The sequence below is a fragment of the Puma concolor genome, chromosome D1, assembly GCF_028749965.1.
Source record: "Puma concolor isolate L17-30 chromosome D1, mPumCon1.1.hap2, whole genome shotgun sequence".
In the NCBI taxonomy this organism is placed as follows: Eukaryota; Metazoa; Chordata; class Mammalia; order Carnivora; family Felidae; genus Puma; species Puma concolor.
The window spans coordinates 90,489,236-90,511,686 of NC_141676.1; the positions used below are offsets into that span (position 1 = coordinate 90,489,236).

The 22,451-nt window shown below is 44.2% G+C and overlaps 1 protein-coding gene across 1 annotated transcript in view; it reads right to left on the minus strand.

Moving 5' to 3' along the window:
* The window catches only part of BARX2 (BARX homeobox 2), a 76,425-nt gene continuing 53,974 nt past the window's right edge, over nucleotides 1-22,451 (minus strand). The window contains exons 2-4 of the mRNA XM_086678669.1: nucleotides 14,892-15,192; nucleotides 10,189-10,273; nucleotides 1-783 (exon numbers count right to left, since the gene is read on the minus strand). Of these exons, the coding sequence (XP_086534795.1) occupies nucleotides 517-783; nucleotides 10,189-10,273; nucleotides 14,892-15,192 (653 nt within the window). The 3' untranslated portion in view covers nucleotides 1-516. The remainder of the gene's footprint in view (nucleotides 784-10,188; nucleotides 10,274-14,891; nucleotides 15,193-22,451) is intronic.

Here is a 22,451-nt window from a genome sequence, read left to right on the forward strand (position 1 = left end):
CCCCCCCCCCCAAAAAAAAACAACCAAAACCATTAAATTCTCTTTCAAAACTACAGAAGTTAAGTGCTGAGTCAGCAAGGAAGCCAGGCGTGCTGCCCAAGCTTCTCCATCTCTCTCTGCTTGGACGCCGGGCTGCCCAGAGGCTGGCAGGGAGAGAGCCAGAGCAGTCCTCCACCACGCCAGGTGGGGCTCGCAACATGGGCAGGCCTCTTGCACCCAGCCCCGAAGCCACCACCCCAGTGGGGGCAGGCAGTTCCAAGGCACTGTTTCCCTTCGTCAAGGGCATCCCATGGCTAAAGCAGCCTTTCAGGAACAGAAAGGCCTAAGGCAAGCCAAGTCTTCATCAAATGCTTGTGATGAAAACCACTGAGACCCGTGGGAGAGAGGGGGGCGCGGATCTCTTGTTCCCCCTCTCCCCCCACCGAGTTTACCAGGCTTTGGGAAGCGGCTCCCTATTCTCCCTGCCTTCTCTTTCCATTCCTCCCCATCTCCCCCTTCCCCCCAAAGAGTTTTATTTTAGCTTGATGGTGGGGGTTCCGAAGAGGCTACTGGCAACTCTCGGGGCTGGCCTGGGGGCTCTGGCATCTCTAAGGGGACATCGCATGCTTTTGCTTCCTGTGTGTCACAGAGCTCCTCCTGTCTCTGGGAGGGTGCAAGGCGCTCCTGGCTCTGGGCCTGGCTGTTCATCTTCTCTTCAGCTTCAATCTCTTCTGAGGTGGGGATGGAGTTCTTCTTGGGACGACCTTTGGGTTTTGTGGGTGCTTCCTGTCCACCTTTAAGAACCTATATGGGAAAAAAGGATGGTCATTAAATCTAATAAAGAACTTCCTCCCTCCTCTTTCCCAGTCAAGAGCATCTATACCATCCATTCCCAGCAGTGATGGCCTGGCAAAAAGGATTTTCAACTCATCACTTCTAGGGTATAAAGACATTTTCATTCGTTAAATGTTCATTACTCATTTTCCGTCAATATTACATATTTTGGCATTAAATAAAACGATCACAAACACATTTAAAAAATCCAACTTCAACGGTAAGGAAAGAAATAAAAAATTAAAATATTACTGTGATTTCTATCAAGTTGACAAGTTAAAAGAAAAAGACAGTATTTATAGCAAGCAGGAAGAGAAATACTCATACTCCAGTATGGAAGTGTAAAGGGTACAACCATCTCAAAAGGCAATCTGAGAATTCAAATCAAAAGTCTTAAAATGTGTACACTCTGACATAGAAATTCCACTTCTAGTAATTAAGCCTAAGGAAGTCATCAAAGACTGATGTAAAGATTGATCTGCAAAAAATGTTCATCAAAGAATTGGTTTTAACAGCAAAAACTGGGGGAAATATACTCTAAATTTCTGCTATATGATTGGGTAGATAATTATAGTATATCCCAAACACAGAATACTTGATAACCATTACAGTTATTATGTAGGAGAATGTTTAGTGATACGGGAAATATTATTAATATACTTTTGTGGAAAACAGGTTATACCAGCATAATCCAAACTAGAGGACAGACAACTATATACCACCTTGTTTGCAGTATCAAGATCATCAATCATTTTTAAATTTTTTTTGTATTTTCTAATTTTTTTCAAACAATGATCATATATTTCTGTAATCAGAAAAAAATGTAAGAAATATAGAATTGTATCTATAAAGAACTTATCAAACTCAACACCCAAAAGACATAATCCAGTGAAGAAATGGGCAAAAGACATGAAGAGACACTTTTCCAAAGAAGATATCCAGATGGCTAACAGACACATGAAAATGTGCTCAGCATCACTCATCAGGCAAATCCATATCAAAACCACAATGAGATACTACCTCACATCTGTCAGAATGGATAAAATGAGTAAATCAGGCAACAACAGGTGTTGGCGAGGATGTGAACAAAGAGGAACCCTTTTGCACTGCTGGTGGGAATGCAAACTGGTGTGGCCACTCTGGAAAACAGGATGGAGGTTCCCCGAAAACTTAAAAATAGAGCTACCCTACGGCCCAGCAATTGCACTAGATATTTATCCAAAGGATACAGGTGCGCTGTTTCAAAGGGGCACATGCACCCCAATGTTTATAGCAGCACTATCGACAATAGCCAAAGTGTGGAAAGACAACAAATGTCCATTGACTAATGAACAGATAAAGAAGATGTGGTATATATATACAATGGAATATCACTCAGTGATCAAAAAGAATGAGATCTTGCCATTTGCAACAAATGGATGGAACTAGAATGTATTATGCTAAGCAAAGTCAGTCAGAGAAAGACAAATATCATATGATTTCATTCATATGTGGAATTTAAGATACAAAACAGATGAACATAAGGGAAGGGAAGCAAAAATAATATGAAGACAGAGAGGGAGACAAACCATAAGAGACTCTTTAAAAAAAATTTAATATTTATTCATTTTTGAGAGAGAAAGACAGAGTGTGAGTGGGGGAGGGGCAGAGAGGGAGGGGCAGAGAGGGAGACGCAGAATCCATAGCAGGCTCCAGGCTCTGAGATGTCAGCACAGAGCCCAATGCAGGGCTCAAACCCATGAGCAGCAAGATCATGACCTGAGCCAAAGTTGGACGCTTAACCGACTGAGCCACACAGGTGCCCCATGAGACTCTTAAATACAGAGAACAAATTGAGGGTTACTGGAAGGGTGTTGGGTGGGGGGATGGGCTAAATGGGCAATGGGCTTTAAGGAGGGCACTTGTTGGGATGAGCACTGGGTGTTATATGTAAATGATGAATCACTAAATTCTATTCCTGAATTATTATTACCCTATTATATATGTTCACTAACTTGGATGTACATTTCAAAAACGTGTTTAAAAACAAACAAAAAAAAGAAATATAGAATTATAGTGTTCAAGGATGTAGTAGAGAATAGAAAGTTCTAGCTCGCTTTGAAAGCAGAATAACTAGATTAAATGCTAACTCTGTTACTTTTCTGTTTTGTCTTTGGGAGAGTTCAGAGTTCTTTAAAGACTCTGAGCCTCAGTTTCCTTATCTGCAAAACAGAGATAATAATACCTTATCTCACAGGGTGACCAACAGATAGTGTACTGGAAAGAACAAGAACTTTTTCTGAATGACAGATTTCCTCGGTCCAGAATAGGCCTCCCACCCTCCTCATCTGGTTAACTCAGGTTAGACAGTGCTTCTCCTGGGAGCCTTCTGTGATCTCCCAAGTGGAAGTCCAACACCCTCCACCATGTGCCCTATGAGCTCTTACACTCCCTCCATGCGAGCACTTTTCATAAACCACTGTCACTGCATGTTTACTTGCCTGTCCCACCCACTCAGCCCTTGCACATAGCAGGCATTCAATAACTGGTATTGAACAACAAGCCTTTTCCTAGAGGTGAAGAAAGATATAAAGCAAGCAAAATAACAGTATCCCAAATGGCCTTTGCTGATCTCACACATTATTATCCCAGTGTGTGATGTTCGCAAGGGTACCATGACTTACGAAGGGGTAACTCTAAAAATATTTATGTGTTACTTTAGAACATAACAGACAGTCCTTCCACTGGCTCTGTACTCTGGTGTGGTTTAGTTGTTGATTTTCTCAGCAGCTAGTGAGAAGGGCTTCAGGAGTACCTGGATTAGCACAGATAATTAGGAGGGAACTATATTTTTGCTGCTTACATAACTAGCTTAATCTTACCTTCCGTAGTTGAACAGAGGCTCCTTGAAGGTGAATCCTACATCTATCCCTTGCGTCAGGCTCTAGGCAAGCAACTTCTAACTACATCTCTGCAGTCACTAAATACTTACTCTTTCCTTTGAGAGGAGCACAGGATCTCCAGTGCCAAATTGTAAGAATGAATGAATTCAATAAACCATAGGTTCTTTTTTTAAAACAGCTTTACTGAGATATAATTCACATACCATACACTTCATCCATTCATATTGACAATTCTGTGATTTTTAGTACAGTCAGAATTGTACAACTATCACCAGAATCCAATTTTAGAACATTTTCATTGCCCCCCAAAAGAAACCCCACACTCGTTAGTCATTCTGTATTTCTCCCCAGCCCCTGCTCCCCAACCCTAGGCAACCACTGATCTTGATTCTGTTTCCACAAATTTGCCTACTCTGGACATTTCGTATGAATTAGGTTATACAATATGTCATCCTTTGTGACTGGCTTCTTTTCAGTCAGCATAATGTTTTCAAGGGTCATCCATGTTGTAGCATATATCGATATTTCAATTCCGTTTTATGGCCAACTAATATAGACTGTATGGATATGCCACATTCCATCTGCCCATGCGTCAACTGATCGGCACCTGGGTTGCTTCTACCTTTTGGCTGCTGTGAACAGTGCTGCCATGAAGATGGGTATAGAAGTATCTGTTCAGTTCTTTTGGGTACATACCTACAAATGGAATTGCTGGTCATAGGGTCACTACATTTTTTTGACGAGCTTCCAGACCTGTTTTCTAAAGCAGTGGCACCATGCCAATCAGCAGTATATGAAGGTTCCAGTTCTCCATATGCTCACCAATACTTGATATTCTATCTTTGTGGTTATAGCCATGCCGGTGGGTAGGAAGTGGTCTCCCGTGTAAGTTGCACTTCCCTGATGACTAATGACGTTTGGCATCTTTCCCTGTGCTTATGGGCCAGCTCTGTGTCTTCTTTAGAAGAAGAATCCTTTGCCCATTTGAAAATCTGGTTGTCTTTTTATTACTGAGTTGTAATAGCTTTTTATACATTCTGGATACAGGTCCATTATCAGACACAAGATTTGCAAATGCATTCTCCCATTCTGTGTATTGTCTTTTTGCTTTCTTGAGGATGTCCTTTACAGCACAAAGGTTTTTAATGTTGATGAAGCCCAGTTTCTCTTTTGTTGCTTGTGCTTTTAGTGTGCTAAGCGGGTTTTGCCAAATCCAAGGCTGTGCATACTTACTCTTAAATTTTCTTCCAAGAGTTTTACAGTCTTAGCTTTTACATTTAGGTCTGGGGTTCACTTTATTTTTTGTATATGGCACGAGGAAACCCATTAGCTCTCAGTAAACACCTCCTTCTAGCCAGGAATCTGCTTGGCCACTGTACTTTCCATGCAAACAGCAAACACAGAGATATAAAGGGGACCTCTAACAAGGGATACATGCTGACAGAATCCAACTCTGGGGAGAAGGCGTCCCTATATATTCCTTTTCACATAAGTCAGCATCTGATTTTTAATTCAGTCTGAGTGTAGGCTGTTGAAAGCACCCAGATGTGCCAAGATGGAATTGACATGTTGAAAGCAGCTCCACTTGGTATAAAAGAGGTTATACAAAATTAAGTTGCCCCATATAGTAATCAAGTTATAAAAGGGCAGGTCTAAGGAAGCCACCTAATTGGCAAAAGAAAGTCCAGCCCAGCAATTAGAGAACACCACCCACACAGCTTGGATAGACCCCACCTGGCTGTCTTCCTACCGCATGAAAAAAAATAATAATAAAAACAATCAGACCATTTTCTAAATGGAATAAAACATTCCAGCACAAGCAGTAATTAGGAGATAACTACCCTCTTGGCTGCTTCCCGCACTCAACCTCTGGCCCCCTGCCTCCCAGCACACCTGAGATGTGCCATTATCTCACAACCGCCCCACTCCAGGAGCTGCACATTCTCATGCACCCTGTGGCCCTCATCCCCAGATCCCTCCTTCCCAATGACTCCTAAAGCCAGTTTAGTTCCCTCGGTTGGGAGAGTCAGACAACCCACTGCTCTCGAGGTCACATGCCTCTCGGAAAAACAGCTTGCACACCATCTACGTCTATTAGCTGTGCCTGCTGCCAGTCTGCCTCAGAACTCTAAAACTAGAGTTTTACAACTGTTTTTCAAATGTTCTGTTGCTGAAGATGTCAGGACAGGCCTCTCTTCCCTTCCCGAGGCGCTTGGGTCAGGGACAGGCAGTTTGACAGCACAGCTGTAATGCCAATGCAGGGAGGAACCCTCTACCTCCTCCATTACTCAGACAGGAAACCGAGCAGGCAGAAGTGGTTTGTCGTGGTCAAAGAGCAAGCCGAGGGCAGGGCTGGGATTTGAACACAAAACCCTGCCCATTTGAATCTAACGCTCATTGTGCATAATGTACGAAGGATACCTAAAATGTGCCGCTGTTATTTCTTTTCTTCCCTTTTTTTTTTTTTTAAGGTTTATTTATTTTTGAGAGAGAGCAAGAGCACAAGCAGGGGAGGGGCAGAGAGAGAGAAGACTGGACTGAAGGGGGCTTTGCGCTGACAGCAGCGAACCCAATGCGGGGCTTGACCTCACGAATTGCGGGATCACAACCTGAGCCAAAGTTGGACGCCCAACCAACTGAGCCAACCACTGAGCAGCCCTGTGCTCCTGTTATTTCTAATATTCATCTGCAGTTATGCAGTCTCCCAGCAGACCCTCGGCCACGGACTCCTTAACCGGGGTGCTTTTTGCTCCTTTTTCTCTGTCTTCATTTGCAGCTCTCTGGAGCAGTGAGAGTCTGCTAAACTGATGAGTGTTCCCAAGCAGTGAGAGGCAAGTTCAGATTCTCCAGCATGAATCTCTTCCCAGCACTCTGTTCAGCAGCCTTTCTATCCTAAAGGCCCAGTGGTGCCTCAAGCAGGGCCCCAAACACGAAGACACTGACTGGGAGACGACCCAGCAAGTGCTCAGTGAGAAAGAACAAACAGCCAGGATCGCTGTCATCCAAAAGAAACATTCAGCTGGAAATTTCAGCTTGTGTCTCCTGGCCTCCGAAAGCATGGATAGGTAAATGAGGAGGAGGAGGAGGAGGGTGGCAGCTAAATTTCTCAGCTGCATACTATGCAGCAGGCATGGTGGTAAGAGCTTTACAGGGATTAGCTCAGTCAACACCACAACCCTATAAGGTACATGTATATTAGGCATTGTACTAACGAGGAAACAGGCGCACAGAGGTTAAGTAACCTGCTCAAGATTACATAGACAGTAACTGGTAGCATTGTGTGGAATTGTTGCCTATTCTGGAGACTTGCTGATGATGGTACATGGTCTGTGGCCCACCCAATTCTGTGACCGGGGCAGGAAGGTGGTGAATACATTTGGATCCTCTCACAGAACAGAACTGCGTGTTAGAGCTGAAAGAGATCACTGAATAATGAGGCACTTTCAGCCTGTTGCAAAACATTCTGGGTCCTCCTGGAACTAAAGCCAAAGAGAAATGGAGTGGAGGGTGAGCGTCCCATCTAATGTGCAAGATTAAATTTACCCAACCTGCTATAGCTTACAAATGCTGACCGGTAAAAACTAGTCAGAGATGCTATCTGGCCTCTGGCAGCACTATCGTTGGCCGCCGTGTGAATAACTCAGAATCAAGTGCTAATCTTTTTCCAGTTCCAATTAGGTTACTAGCCTTGAGACATCTTTATTACCCAATTAGCTTTTTCTTTTTCTCCCAGTACTTGAAGAGATAGCCTTGAAAGAGTTTTACCAGGAAAACATGAGGCAATCAGGCTCAGGCCCCCAACAATGGCTCGCTGTTCTGGGGGAGTCGGAACTCAGACCCACAAACTGAGCAACGACCCTCTCTCTCCTTTTAGCTCTGGCCATTCTGAAGTAGTTCAAGTGCTCCAAGGATTTCTGCCCATGACGCTTTTCCCACCTTTGCTTGTCCCACTTCTATTCACCCACTAAAACCAACGTGAAGCCCTCCCTTCTCTATCCTGATTCTGAACCCAGTAAATCCCCCTGTTGCCCTGATCACTCTGAATGATTACTAGTTTTACAGATCGGTCTCCTCCTCCTTGACTATCTAGCTCTAATTTTATTTTGGAACGGATGGGTTCATGACCTACCTTTGCATCTCCATTGCCCGGTGCTCCAATATATGCTCAATAAATAACTGGTGAATGGAGAGCTTGGCGCTCTTGCTTCCTAAAGGGACCTGAATGTGGTGGGCCTGTGGCACGCTGAGGTTCAATCTGCTCACTTACTTCCATCTTGCCTTATACAACATGGATAACCAGCTCACATTGTGCCTGTAGCACAGTGGCGGGTGACCAGCAAGTGACGTCGGAGGCAAAGGCACACGCTCGTCCCACGGGCATCGGGCGGTGCTGGCAGGGATGGCGAGCTGTCAATTCATTAATCGTCTGACTCACGAAGAGATTGCTGATAACCGATTTCAACAATGCCTCTGCCGCTCAGGAGACATTGATGTCGACGATGATGATTGACGGAGGAAGGAGGTGGGTGGCAGACTTGCCCAAAATCAGTCAGGGAGGGACAGGCATGGGAACTTGGCCCAGGGTTTCTAACTCCCAGATCTGGTTCTTTCTGAGATCAGTCCCCCAGGAGGTTTCCGCCATCGTTTTCACGTGTGTGTTAGCATTCTCGAGGTGTTGCGATGAACACTATTTAACTGAATCCCATTTATCCGGCACCTTCTCCCGGCACCCTTCTCACATACCTGTCCTCTGAACTCTTGTGGGCTTATACAACGCCCAGTAATTATAACTCATCATCATGTGCTCCCTGGCTGCTTCCTGGACCTCGATTCCCCAGCTAGATCACAAATGCCATGAAGGCAGGCTTACATCTTATTTCGTTACTTCCCATAATGCCTAGGACAAGGCATGGCTCACAAGAGAGGCTAACACACGTGCTGATTCACCCAGCGTATGTGTGTTTTGTACACGCAAGTGACATCTAGGCCTCGTCTCGCAAGCACTCCGCGAGCCACACGGCCTCCACCTTCATGAACATCCCTTCCGCTCAGGCTCAGGCCTTCCCAGAGGAAATGATGAGATTTGCCTAGGAATTTCCTTCCGGGAAGATAAATGCTGCCTTGTTGGCTTTTTTTTTTTTTAATGTTTCCCATTAATATTAATTTACAACGTATTTATTTTTCTCATTGTTAGCAGTCAACAGCAAGAACTAAAGTTTTCAGAAAAAATTACTGGACAAAAACACAAAAAATGAGACAATGTCTCACTATCTATTAGCTATTAAAAATATCTATCAGCTTACCTGTTTTCCTGAAAACTAGGGGATGGAGAATTACCTTAGCTATTCTCCAATAGCTAAGGTAATATTCTCCAGTGATTGTATAAAAAAAAAAAAAAATCAGATTCTAGCCTTTGAAATGCCAGAGAAGATGGCGCATGACCAGATGGGTTAGCAAATTAGAATGTAAACCAAGCAGGCCTGGACCCCCTGGTCCATGCGAGACGAGAAAGGACCAGTAGGATTCAGTGAGGATTGACAAAGGACCAGGTGCCAGGTTTCTGAGGATTACAATTCTGAGGTTTCTGAGTATTCCTGGTCCCTAAAGAAAATAGGCTGCTTCCCAGCCTCTTTTCCCAGCTCACCTCTGTTCTCTGGGCTTTGACCTTTTCCCCTTGCAGTTTACAAAACTGGAAATGAAACACTCAACTACTTGGGAAGTTTGGATTTAACACATCTTTCAAACTGTTTTTTTTTTTTTTTTTTTTTAAAGGAAGTTGAGTTCCTCAAAATATAAGAGATGTAGATTTTTTTTGGGGGGGGGGGGGTTTGTTTAGAGAGATGTTTCTGTTCATCAGTCCATTGAAAAACCAAAGATGGAATGAGGCATTAGCTAGGTGGTAGAGCAGTATTAGGGACCCCGTAGTCCTTATATCAAGTGCATCAGAGGAAGCTGGGAGCTTGTTAGCACATGCATTCCCAGCCTTGTCACAGATCTCTGCAGTCAGGGTGCTGGGAGGCTCCTGGAGTTCTACGTTTTTGCCTGCAACCCAGGTTACTCTGATGCCCACTAAAGTTTGAGAATCACTGCATTACAGGACACAGAGCTACAGGAACAACAGATGGGTCCTATATGTCATTATAAACAAAGAGTACTGACTTCTATTCTAAGCTACTGGTGGGAGGGGGAAGGAAGTTCTTTGAAAAGGCTAGCAGGTGGGGTTAAAACTAGCAACTGAGAAGCTTGTGGGCTTTCTTTTATTTCTAAGGAAACTGTGAAAAAGAATATCCTTCTGGTCAGGAAATCCAGGTCAGGAGGAATGACTTATCTGACTGTTCAAACTGCCTCCCCCCACAGACAGCATCATGATAGGAATCACACTCTCTGGAACCCAAACCACCAAATGGTCCTTCCTGCCTCCTTACCAGCCCTGTAGTAAGAATTTTTCCCATCATGATGGGCACACGGTGAGACTCACTCTCTTCTTTCTTACCATTTTCTTCCACTTCATCCTGCGGTTCTGATACCAAGTCTTCACCTGCAGTTGAGTGAGTCCCAGAGACTGGGCCAAGTCCAACCTAGAAGGCATGAGATACAGAGGAAGGATGAGGAAGGAGGGAAAGGGCAGTAGAGATGGGGTCCTTTGACCAACTCTGGCACTGCTATCAATGCGTGAACGTCCCCCATTAAACCAGTTCTTCCCCCCAAAACTATACTTTCCAAGAATCTCATGGATAAAACTCTGGAACCTAGAAAACAGTTGCCCACACCCACAGATACCTAGGGCAATCGTCCTGGAAACATTCACTGTCTACACTGGACCCAAAGAGGATTTCTCAGCCTTGACTGCAAAGTCCTCTTTCTGACCTGACAGAGTCTTTACTGGGATCCTACACAAAATAAGGGCTCTGACCCCCAAATCCATACTGGAAAGGAAAAGTTAAGACCTATCATCCTTGTCAAAATCCTGCTCATCATCCCAGATCTGGCTCAAGCCACTCTCCCCCACCCCCCGCCAACCAGGTGAGCCTCCCCACACCCATGACACCTCCCATGGATTATCTGCTCTGTACCTTCCCAACTGTCAGCCCTCACCGAGGTGGCTCCACATTCTCAAGTGTTCTTTAACTGTTTCACATGAATAATTTGTGCCTCCCTGACTCAACTGCAAGGGCAGAGTCCACAAATGTGCCTATCACATTCTAAAGCCAGACCAAGGACTCAAAAATACCTTCTGATGTATTGATTCATTCCTGCTCAAAAATACCTTCTGATGGATTAATTCATTCCTTGTAGCTGCCCTAAACTGTTATAATGGTAGACTCCAAATGAAATTAAATCAGTAGCCCCTCCTGTTTCCCATTCTGCTTTTAACCACGGTTCTGCATTTCTCTGTAGCCTTCTGAAAAGTCCTGAATGTCAAAGCCATTCCTGGGAGGTGTGAGGTTGGAGCTACTTCTGACAACAGAGCAACTATTTCTTGAGTACCCAGGTCCCCGTGCTAAGCCCCTGACATATGCTGTCTTATTTCTTTCATTCACAGTGCTGTGAAGTAGGTATAATTATTCCCCATCTTATGGATGAGAGATTTGAAGCTTGGAGAGACTAGAATCTCTTGTTAACCATGGCTAAATCCTGTCTGCTACCTGCTTTTGTAAATAAAGTTTTGTTACGTACTGTCCGTGGCGGCTTTCATGCTACGGCCTGAGAGTTGAATGGTGGAGACAAAGACTATATGGCCCACAAAACCGAAAATATTTTCTCGCTGACCCTGTACAAGAAAAACTTTGCTGACCCTTGGTAGATGATCCTAGAGTGAGAAGTGGAGCCAGAATTCAAACTTGCTTACGTCTTACGTCTGTCTTCTAGTCCTCCTCCTGTGTAGGGGCTCCCCTCCACCCACCATATTTTTGTACAAGTTAGATCTGTCAAAGGGAAGTCCTCGCTCAAGCTTTTGTAGAGAAGAATGCAGGGGTGGGTGCCACATCAAAAGGTGTAGCAAACAACCCAATTGGAGCATATTAAATGTGAAAAAGAACCAGGCTTCCAAACCCAGTCCTCAAGATTACAACTACTTTGTTGATCTACTTTGTTAAGAACCCCAGGTCTACCTGAGCATCAACTGGTTGGACCACCTCCTTGAGCCAACCCTAGCTGTCTCCCTGTGGCTCCAACCTGGGTCACTGCAGAAGTATGGACAGCTAGAGCACTAATTTGGGATGAGCACCCTTGATATAATGAGCAGGGGTCACCACTTTCAAGGGTCCCAGGATCCTGAGGATTACAATTCTGAGGTTTCTAAGGATCATAATTTGTGGATCTAAGGTCCCTTATCTCACACAAACCTTCAGAGCCAAGAACCTGAGCCTCAGGGACTCCCGGGTGTGAGTTCTCAGCTCCAACTATCTTCCCCGTGAGAGTGACGAGCAACATATCACCATCAGGAAGGCCAATGGGTATCGGCAATGAAGGTTCCAGGTGCTAATTCCTGGTACTGCCGGGTGCACTGCCCAGCCCCCCTGCTCTGACTAGAGTGCACAATTTAAACCTCCAATACTAAACACAGTCTTTCTCCGAGGAACTTCAGAACCTGTCTTAAATCTGCATTCATGTATGTCTGGCCGTCCCAGGAAAAGGGCTCCTGGAAGCTAACAGTTTTATTGAAAGTGATTAACAGACTGAAGCTAATAAAGCCCCGGTGCCAACAGCACTTAGGTCTCCCCCGCTAACGGAGAGCTGTTTCCCAGGCAGTCATTCATGAAGAACCAAGGACCCAGGGGGCCATGCCACAGGCTTCTGGTCTCCCAGGCTCCCACCGCGCCTTCCAGCCCGGTTCACCTGAGGCCATCAGGTGCATTAGTCAATGGAAGGCTCAGTTCGCAGCTCTGTGCGTTGTGTTAGCACATGGCGTTAGCTCACTTGGGAAAAATGCACCCCTGACTCACTCTGGCTACAGAAACAGCTTCACTGTCATCAGCTTTCTCTCATTACCTGCCACCGTTACAAATTCTCACTTCCCTGCATATTCGCTTAAATGGGGTCACCTAGGAAACTGGAGAAACAAACAAAGGGGAAGAGGGAGAAAGCTGTGGGAGGAGGGAGTGCTCATGGCCCTGGTCACGTACATAGGGAGGTGAGGAACACGGGAGAGGGCGGGTTAAGGCGGCAGCTTCCATGCCAACCAGATGGTGTCCTTCTCCCCAGGCAAGTGAATCAATCCTACGTAGGTCACCTGAGAGGTGCCTGGGCAGGTATCCGGAAGTCCCAGGAGCTTTGTTAGGAACTAACATTTCTGTTAACGAATCCTCTGGCTTCTAGAACATAAGCCTAAAGTTTTACCCTGTTGAAGCCCTTCTGGTAAACCGCTACACAAGTGGTAAATAATGCGCCCACCTCACCTGGTTGCCCACATCCCCGAGGCTCTCCATCACATGCCGGGGGTACCGAAATTGCTGCTGATGCCTAGAGATCCCTTCTGTTAATCCCCCGTTCACAGCCACGTCTCCACTGTCCACCCAAAGGCTCCTCAGATGCTCAAGTTCAAACAGAACTCACTCTTTCCCCACCAAACCCAGTCTGTCCTCTGCCTTGCACACCTGCAGTTACGGTGGCCCGATCCTGGAAGCGCAGAATTCCCACTCTCTCCTCTCTTCTTCATGCCAGTGTCAGTTCTGTCCATTCCACCTTCAAAACTGTTCTCCAATCTCTTCTCCCCTCTGTGTTCCCACTGTCACCACCTTAACTCAGGTGTTCAGTTACTATCCCTGGACTCCCATTCTCCTGCTCCATCGCTTCCCTCTCAAATCAATCACTTACGGTGCCACCAAAGTGAGGAGTCTAAAATGTCATTTGCAGTGCTTGGTGGCTGCTGATGGACAGCCTAGACAAAGTCTGCATTCTTGGGCCAGGCCCACGAGCCTTCCCATCCCCATGGCCTCATCTCTGGCCACGCCCACACATGCACCTTCATCTGGAGATGTCCCTACCACTTGCATTTCCCTCAACAGGGAGACGTGCCTCTCTGCCTCTGAGCGCCATTCCCTCTGGAATCAAAGCTCTTCGTAAATGCTGCCTCCTCTGAGAAACCTTCCCGGTCCCCACCCGACACACTCAGCAATATCTCTGTGCTCCTCCAGCCCTTGGTAACACACCGGCACCAGTACCCACGCACTGTGTTGTAGTCATTTGTCATTTCCTTCCCCTCGATCCGGACTTTCTAGACTCCTAACCCCTGCCACAGTGCCCGGCATACGGCAAACCCCTGACGGGTGCCCGATTAATTGAATGTGTGCCCTTTGGTCAGTGGTTTATAGACTCCTCTCTCACTTAAATTTGTATCAAACAGCTGCCAATAGCTTAAGAGATGCATTGGGGTTTCCTTCCCTTTCTCTTTGCTAGGACTAAGGGCCAAACCTAGCACGGACCAGGAAGTGAGCAGAAAGGGCCTGGAAAATCCTCCCCCAAAATAGATCGCTCATTAGCTCAGCCACTTCCACATCTCCAGAGTGAGTTTGAAGAAACAAGACAAGACATACATTCTTGCACAGTCTGCAGTTTAGATACTAAATTAAAGAAATAAGGTGAGAATCTGAGTAAAGCAGGGGTCATAGCTCAATGATCTGGATCTCAAAAGGGTTTAAAGAAGGGCCTCCCATCCAAGTCCTCCTCCTCTCAGCCACGTGGTTCTGACTTAGTATCTCTCACATGTATCAGGACATCTAACAGCTCCTCAACCGAATTAATCCAGGCCTTTCCATGCAAGAGCCAGGCCAGCACACTGAGCCAGCTGGGAGTCGCGGCGTAGGGAGAAGCCCCAGAAGGTCCCGGGTCCCAATTCCACATCTAGCCCCACTGCACCTGAGCCTGCATGTAAAGTGGCTTTTCAAAACCAAACCCGTTTTCCAGCTCAGAACCTGGGCAACCATTTCCTAAACATGACCTTGCTTATTATACTTGAGCAGTTAAGCTAAATACAGCAAGGAGCATAAATTCAGCAACACACAGGCTTCCGGGGCTTAAGTGTGAGGAGTGCACGTGGGCTGGGTTCTGTTGAACGAGCGGGAACTACAGAAGCCAAGGACGAGACTCCTGCCGTGGTGTGGAACCTCTCTAAAACAGTCTTTGTGGCCATCCATCCCCCACACACAGCCAAAGGGGTCTTCTTCCCTGCGGACAGTCCTCTCCCTGGTTTCTCACCTGTCTGGGGTGGACAAGTACTTCTGCTTCTGGAATTTCTTCTCCAGGCCCATGAGCTGCAGCTCAGTGAAGATAGTGCGACTCCGACGGGGCTTCTTCTGCCGGGGCGTGGGCTGCTCCGTCTCTGACTCGCTGCTGCCTAGAGCCTCGCCCCCCGGGACCTCAGCAGAGGTGGCCTCAGAGGCCGGGTGGCAGGACAATGCCTGGGCAGCTCCTGGGGTGGCAGGGACCAGGTGGGAGATGACCGCGGGCTGTCGGGTGATCACTGAGAGGAGAGGGTATGCCCGGAGGGAAGCAGGGCCTGGAAGACAAACAGGGAAGCAGGTCACAAGAGGAGCCAGCGGGGGAAGTAAGCCAGAGGCCCCCGGAGGACCACTTGCAGAGACCTGACTGGTGGGGCCTCTGGATCACGAGGAGGTATAATGGAAGAAGGGGAAGCAGCAGCAACTCATGACCTAGAACTGCTGGGTGGGTGGGTGAGCTGTGCTCAGCCTGAGGTATGAGAGGTCCCCACGGCCAGGAAGAGGGTCCTGCAATTCCTCTGGTGTTAAGTGGACGTTTCCCCTCTCTCTTTTTCCTTTTTAAAATTTATTTATTTATTTTAAGGGGGAGGAGAGGGACAGAGAGGAAGAGAGAGAGGGAGAGAACCCCAAGCAGGCTCTGCACTGTCAGCACAGTGCCCGACACAGGACTTGATCCCATGAACTGTGAGATTGTGACCTGAGCCCAAATCTAGAGTCAGATATGTAACTGACCAAGCCACCCAGGAGCACCCGCCATCTTTTTTAAACCTCTGAATTCTGGTTTCAGAACTATGGGTCAATAATCTGAGCAGATGAAAAGTAGTTGTCAGAAAAAGCTAGAAACACACACTTGAGAATACAAATAGGTTTGTAATATACAAACTGCCTGAGAATCACCTCTGGTCTTTGTAAAAATACATAGTTGAAACTGTGCATTCCTCCTGAGAGGTCTTTAGACCTTGAATCATAACATTTTTCAGAGCTGGAAGGATGCTTAACAATTATTTCATCCAGGGGCTCCTGGGTGGCTCAGTCGGCTCAACGTCAACTCTTGGTTTTCGGCTCAGGTCATGATCTCACAGTTTCGTGGGTCTGAGTCCCGCTTAGGGCTCTGTGTGTTGCCACTGCAGAGCCTGTTTGGGATTCTCTCTCTCTCCTCTCTCTCTCTGCCCCTCCCCCACTGTCTCTCTCAAAATAAAGAAATAAACTTTAAAAAGAAAACGAGTATTTCATTCAACTTCTTCATTTCAGAGACAAGGCTGAGTGAAAGGCTAAGTGACGTGCCTAACATCACAGAGATTAGAGCTTTGAGCAAGAAGGCCCAGGAGTCAAACCAAGTTCTTCTGGCTTGAAGTCCACGCTTATCACATCATGAACCACATGCATACATCATTTAGGGAAGGGGGACAAACAGAAAGATTTTAATTCACATGGAAACTCGGATCCATTACGGCCGGCTGCCTACAGCACTGTGCTGAGGACGACTGCCAGGCTGGGTCAGAGCTTGGCTGAGAAAAGAGAGCTGACGTTGAGTGATGACGTCTGCTGAAATGCCGTGGGCATCTGCGGGGGCGTAAGGTGGTATATATGCTAGCCATGTGCCACTCCTGCCTTAGGAATTTCAAGGCAGAAGTACTTTTCTGTCCAAGAATCTTACGTCTTTAAAGTTCAAGTAAAAGAGCTCTTCCTTTTCATTATTCACTAGGATTATGTTTCAAATGTCATGATCATTACCTATATGTCATTTTATCTTTCTGGGCCTCAGTCTTGCCATCCACATAGTGAGTAAAAGTAGATAATTTCAAAGAATTCTTCAAATTCTAACTTACTGATGCCAGTAAAATACCTCTCATCCCAAGCCCATTTTGATATCTGATGAATACAGAGGAGACATAGGGACTGCCCTTGGGGACTCGGCCTGGCCCTGACAACTCATTACGAAGGCAAAGGCAGGCATGTGAGCCAGGCAACATTCATGCTAGTTCTGGGTTAAAACGAACCAATTTCAAAGAAACATTCAGGGGCTGCTTGTGTTCTGTCTCCCTCCTCTGGGTTGGCTTTTCTCTTCTTATTCATTCCCATGCTTCTGTTTTGGACTCCAGTCACAGTTATTAAAGCAGATAACTTCTCTTGTTCTTCTAGAAAGGCCCAGTACAAACCACAAAGTTGTTAAATAATAAATCACCAACGGCTATGACTTCCATGAACTCTCCAGCCAATGCTAACACTTGAGGTTTTGTGTTGTGGATTCTTTTTGAGGAAAAAAAAAAAACATCTGGGAATGAATTATAGCAAGAAAATAAGGACACCTGGGCCTCTGGTTTTGGATCTCCCAGTATACATTACGAAATGTCACTTCTTGAAAAAAAATTATCTGAAAGCTTCTTTACTGGCATGAGGTATTTCTCATCTCAAATCACTTTATTCCTTTAATTTGGACATTTCTTTTAAAAGGAACAGTCTTTATTAAACAGGCTAACTTATATTCTAGATACTCTGGAGCTTACCAGCATGGCAACTGCCTAGTTACCTACCTGTCAGTAATGCTTTTATCACCTGAGTTTCCGCTTTCTCTGGTGAAGAGAGTTAAACTTTTTTCCTTAACATTAAAAAATATTTTGGAAGTGTGGTAATATCTAGTGTTGGCAAGGATATGGGGAAATGGGCACTCATATATTGTTGGTGATATACCAGTATAGTCTTTTAGAAGGACAAACTGGGGTGCCTGGGTGGCTCAGTTGGTTAAGTGTCTGACTCTTGATTTCGGCTCAGGTCATGATCCCAGGGTTATAGAATCGAGTCCTATGTCGGGCTCCACAATGGGCATGGAACCTGCCTAAGATTCTCTCCCTCTCTCCCTCTTTCCCTCTCCCCTGCTCTCTCTCTCTAAAAAAAATTTTTAATAAAAGGACAAACTAAGCAGTGCCTCTCAAGTTACTGACCAGGCAATTCTATAATGAGGCCAATTTGCCCATAAGCACAAAGATTTATGTACAAGCGTATTCACTGCAGCCTTGTTTATAATAGTGAAAAAAGGAAACAACTCACGTATCAACAGGAAAATGATTAGCGGTACATCTACAGTATGGACTATGATGTAACCACTAAACAGAGCTATATAAACAAATAGACAGATAGATACATTGATTGATAGGTTACATGGAAAGATGGATAAAGTGAAAAAATTCTGAAATATATTATTGAGAGAAAATAAAGGTATGGAACAATCTGCATTCTATTAAAAAATCCAGATGTGTATCTGTATTTAAAAATGCATTTTTTTAAGCCTAAGAAGTTAGTCGTCAAGTTATTAACAGTAATTACCTCTACAGAAGGAGTGGGAGTGGAACATAGCGCACAGTGGTCTCTACGTATTAATCTAATCCTGGATTCAATCCTGCCATAAATGGTTACTGAGCAACTACTATGGGCTGTACTCTGTTCTAGAGGTTGGGGATAGCAGTGAATTACATAAAGTCCCACCTTTAGGAAGCTTACATTTCAGTCAGGGAGGTAGACAGAAAACAAATAAATATATAATGCTAAAGGAACACCTGGGTGGCATTAGTCTCTTGGTTTCAGCTCAGGTCATGATCTCACAGTTCATGGGTTTGAGCCCCACATCGGGCTCTGTGCTGATGGTGCAAAGCCTGCTTGGGATCCTCTCCCTTTGTCTCTGCCCCTCCCCTGCTCTCTCTGTCTCTCTCAAATTAAATAAGTAAAAAAAAATTTTTAATTAAAAAAAATATATATCCACTATATATATATACATACATACATACATACAGATATGCATACATATAATGCTAAGTAGTGATAAATTCTGTGAAGAAAAACACAGCAGATTATGAAGATGGGGCAGGTGAGGAGGAGGCAGATACATCCGAGAGGGGAGGCAAGGCAAGGAAGAGGTGACAGTTTTGGCAGACAGGTGAGTCAGGGGAGAGGAGAATCTTGAGAAGAGCACCGGGGCACAGAACCAGCTTGAGCAAAGCCCTAAAGTGGGAATGGTCTGTGTTCAAAGTCAAGCAAAAAAGGCAGAGTGAGTAAAGGGGGGGGGGGGGAGTCACAGGAGATAAAAATTTGGAGAAATATGCTGCAGTCAGATCACATAAGGTCTTCAAGCCCAGGCCAAACAGTTAGGATTTTCTTCAGAATGAGATAAAAATATTGGTGAGATCCGAGCTGGAGAAGGACATGATGTGATCTGTGTCCTGAAGATCCCTATGGCTGCCATGTCGGGGACTGAATGTAGGGGTGGAGGGGAAGCAAAGGAGTAAGCCAGGAGGCCAGGCCACATTCCAGACCAGAGACCACAGTGGCATGGGCCAGAGAGGTAGCAGCTGTGGTTGTGAGAGGTGGTCAATTCCGCGTGTGCCTTACAGTTAGGGGCAGAAGAGCCTGTGGAAGGGCGGATGTCATGTCTGAGCTACAGAGAGTTGCCATGACACATCTGGGTGTCTGGCCTTAGCACCCAGAGGAACAATGGTGCCATTTACTAAGAAAGGAAAGACTGGGTGAGGAGTAGAATTAGGTGGGGAAATGAAGATTTCAGTTTCAGACAAGATGCCGTTATACATGGTAGATGTGCTGAAAAGGCAACTACATACACCAGTCGCGAGTTCAGAGAAGAGGTTAGGTTGGAGAATACAACCCTGACTCATGGCAGTATATGTGGCACTTAGAACCACAGGATTAAATGCCATCACCGAGAGAGTGAGTGGAATAAAGAAGTAAAGAGACCCAAGGATTGAGCCCTGGGGTATGCCAACATCTGAGGTCATAAAAAGGATGAGAAGCCTGCCAAAGGAGCAAGGAAAGGAAACAGAAAGAGGAAACCACTGACCCCATAGTTGAAAATCTGTGTACAATATTATGACTCCCCCCAAATGTAATAGCCTACCGTTGATCAGAAGCCTTACTGATAAACAGCTGATTAATACATATCTTGTACATTACATTATACACGCACGCACGTGCGTGCGCGCGCGCGCACACACACACACACACACACCCATACTTATAATAAAGTAAACTAGGGAAACACGTTAAGAAAATAATAAGAAAAAGAAGATACATTTACCATACTGTACTGCATTTGTTGAAAAAAATCTGCATAGAAGTGTACCCATGCGGTTCAAACCTATACTATTCAAGGGTCAACTGTATTTACATTCTACTATAAGCATGTATTACTTCTGTAATTTAAAAACAAAACTTTCAGTTTTGTTCTCATTGGAAAGTTTTAATATATGTTCAATTTGTCAAAAAAAGAATTTTCATGTATTGGTGCTCATACCCATAAATCATTAAAACATCTCAAGAGCTAGGCAAACAATAACCAACTAGAAACTCCAGCAATAGAGTATAAAGTATTTCTGGTTTTATGATACTGATAGTAAAGCAAATATTGTGGTATTCTGAGCAAAGGGGACTCTCTCTTAGCCACCTCTGAGACAATGGGTCTATGGAATTTTCTCTCTTCATGATAGAAGATGTTTGAGTTCTCATGCTAGATAGAATCATATTCTTTCTTTTAAAATAAAAACTATTTAGTGTGGAGAAGTGATAGTCTTTAACAAGTGGTCCTGGGACAATTAGATATCTATATGCCAAAAAAAATGTTAACCTAGAACTCATAACTTATTTAAAAAATCAACTGAAAATGGATTATAGATCCAAAAGTTAACACTGTCTTATAAAACTTTTAAAAGAAAACATAGGAGAAAAATCTTTGTGACTTTGGGTTGGGCAAGGGAATTCTTAGCTATGGCACCCAAAGCATGACACATTAAATAAAAAGGCAAAAAATTGGTTTCCATCAAAATTAACAACTTTTATTTGGCAAAAGATAATAGTAAGAAAATGGAAATATAAGCTATAGACTGGGAGAAAAATACTTGCAAATCACCGGACAGGGTGTATCCAGAATATATATTTTAAAAAACTCTCAAAGTTCAACAACTTAAAAAAAATCACCCAATAAAAAAAATGAACAAAGGTTTTGGACCCTTCACCAAAGTGGATACACAGACAGCATGTAAGTACATGAAAAGATGATTAGTCATTAAGGAAATGCATATTAAAACAACAATAAGATACTACTACATATCTGTTAGAATGGTCTAAATATTTTTATAAACTGACAATATCAAGTGCTGACAAGGATGTGGAGCAACTGGAACTCTCTCTCATACACTGCTGATGAGATGCAGAATGGTACAGCATCTTTGAAAAGAGTTTTGGCATCTTCTTATACAGTTAAACTGATAGTTACCATATAACCCAGTAATCCCACCTCTTTTAGGTACTGACCCAAGTGAAAATATAAAAACCTGTATGCAAACGTTTATAGTGGCATTATTAGTAATTACTTACCAAAAATTGGAAATAATCCAAATATCCCTGAACTGGAATGGATAAACAAACTGTGATACATACATAAAGTGGAATAATGGAATACTATTCAGGAATAAAAAGTGAACAATAAATTATTTGATACAAGCAGCACCGTGGATGAATCTCAAATGCAATATCCCAAGTGAAAGAAGCCAGACTCAAAAGCTGTGGAATTTGCTTTACATGACATTCTGGAGAATGCAGAACTAGAGATGGAGAAGACATCTAGAAATTGGTGGTTTTCAGAGATTAAGGGTGAGGGAAGAATTTGACTATAAAGGGGTAACACAAAATAATTGGGGGTGAAGGGATGAAGTGACAGGGCTGGGTTTATTATCATTATTATTACTGAAGTGTAGTTGACATACAGTTGTTTCAGGTATACAACACAGTGCTCGGACCACTCTATACCTTACACTACACTTTACTTCTGGTGATGGGACTGTTTTGTATCTTGATTGCCGCATTTGTCAAAACTCATAACCATACACTAAAACAGTGAATTTTTGCTGAATATAAATTAAAAATAAAATTTAAAGCCCCCAAAACAGTCAATAAATATTTTAGGTACTGTTTTGTTTTTTTAGGGTTAAATTTTTTTTTTATTTCAGTATAGTTGACACACAATGTTATATTAGTTTCAGGTGTACAGGTGTACGACATAGTGATCGGCCAAGTTTATACATTGTGCTGTGCTCATCACAAGTGTAGCTATTATCTGTCACCATACATACTACAATTCCACTGACTATATTCCTTATACTGTGCCTTTTATTCCCATGACTTATTTATTCTGTAACTGGAAGCCTGTATCTCCCACTCCCATTCACCCATTTTGCCCATCCCCCCACACCCCTCCCCTCTGTCAACCAAAGGTTTGTTCTCCATACTTACAGGTCTGATTTTACTTTTTGTTTGTTTCTTCATTTGTTTAGTTTTTTTTTAGATTCAACCTATAAGTGAAATTACATGGTATTTGTCTTTCTCTTTCTGACTTATTTCACTTAGCATAATACACTCTAGGTCCATCCATGTTGTCTCAAATGGTAAGATCTCATCTTGCCATTAAAGCTGAGTAATACTCCAGTGTGTGTGTGTGTGTGTGTGTGTGTGAACACATCTTCTTTCAGCAGGGAAA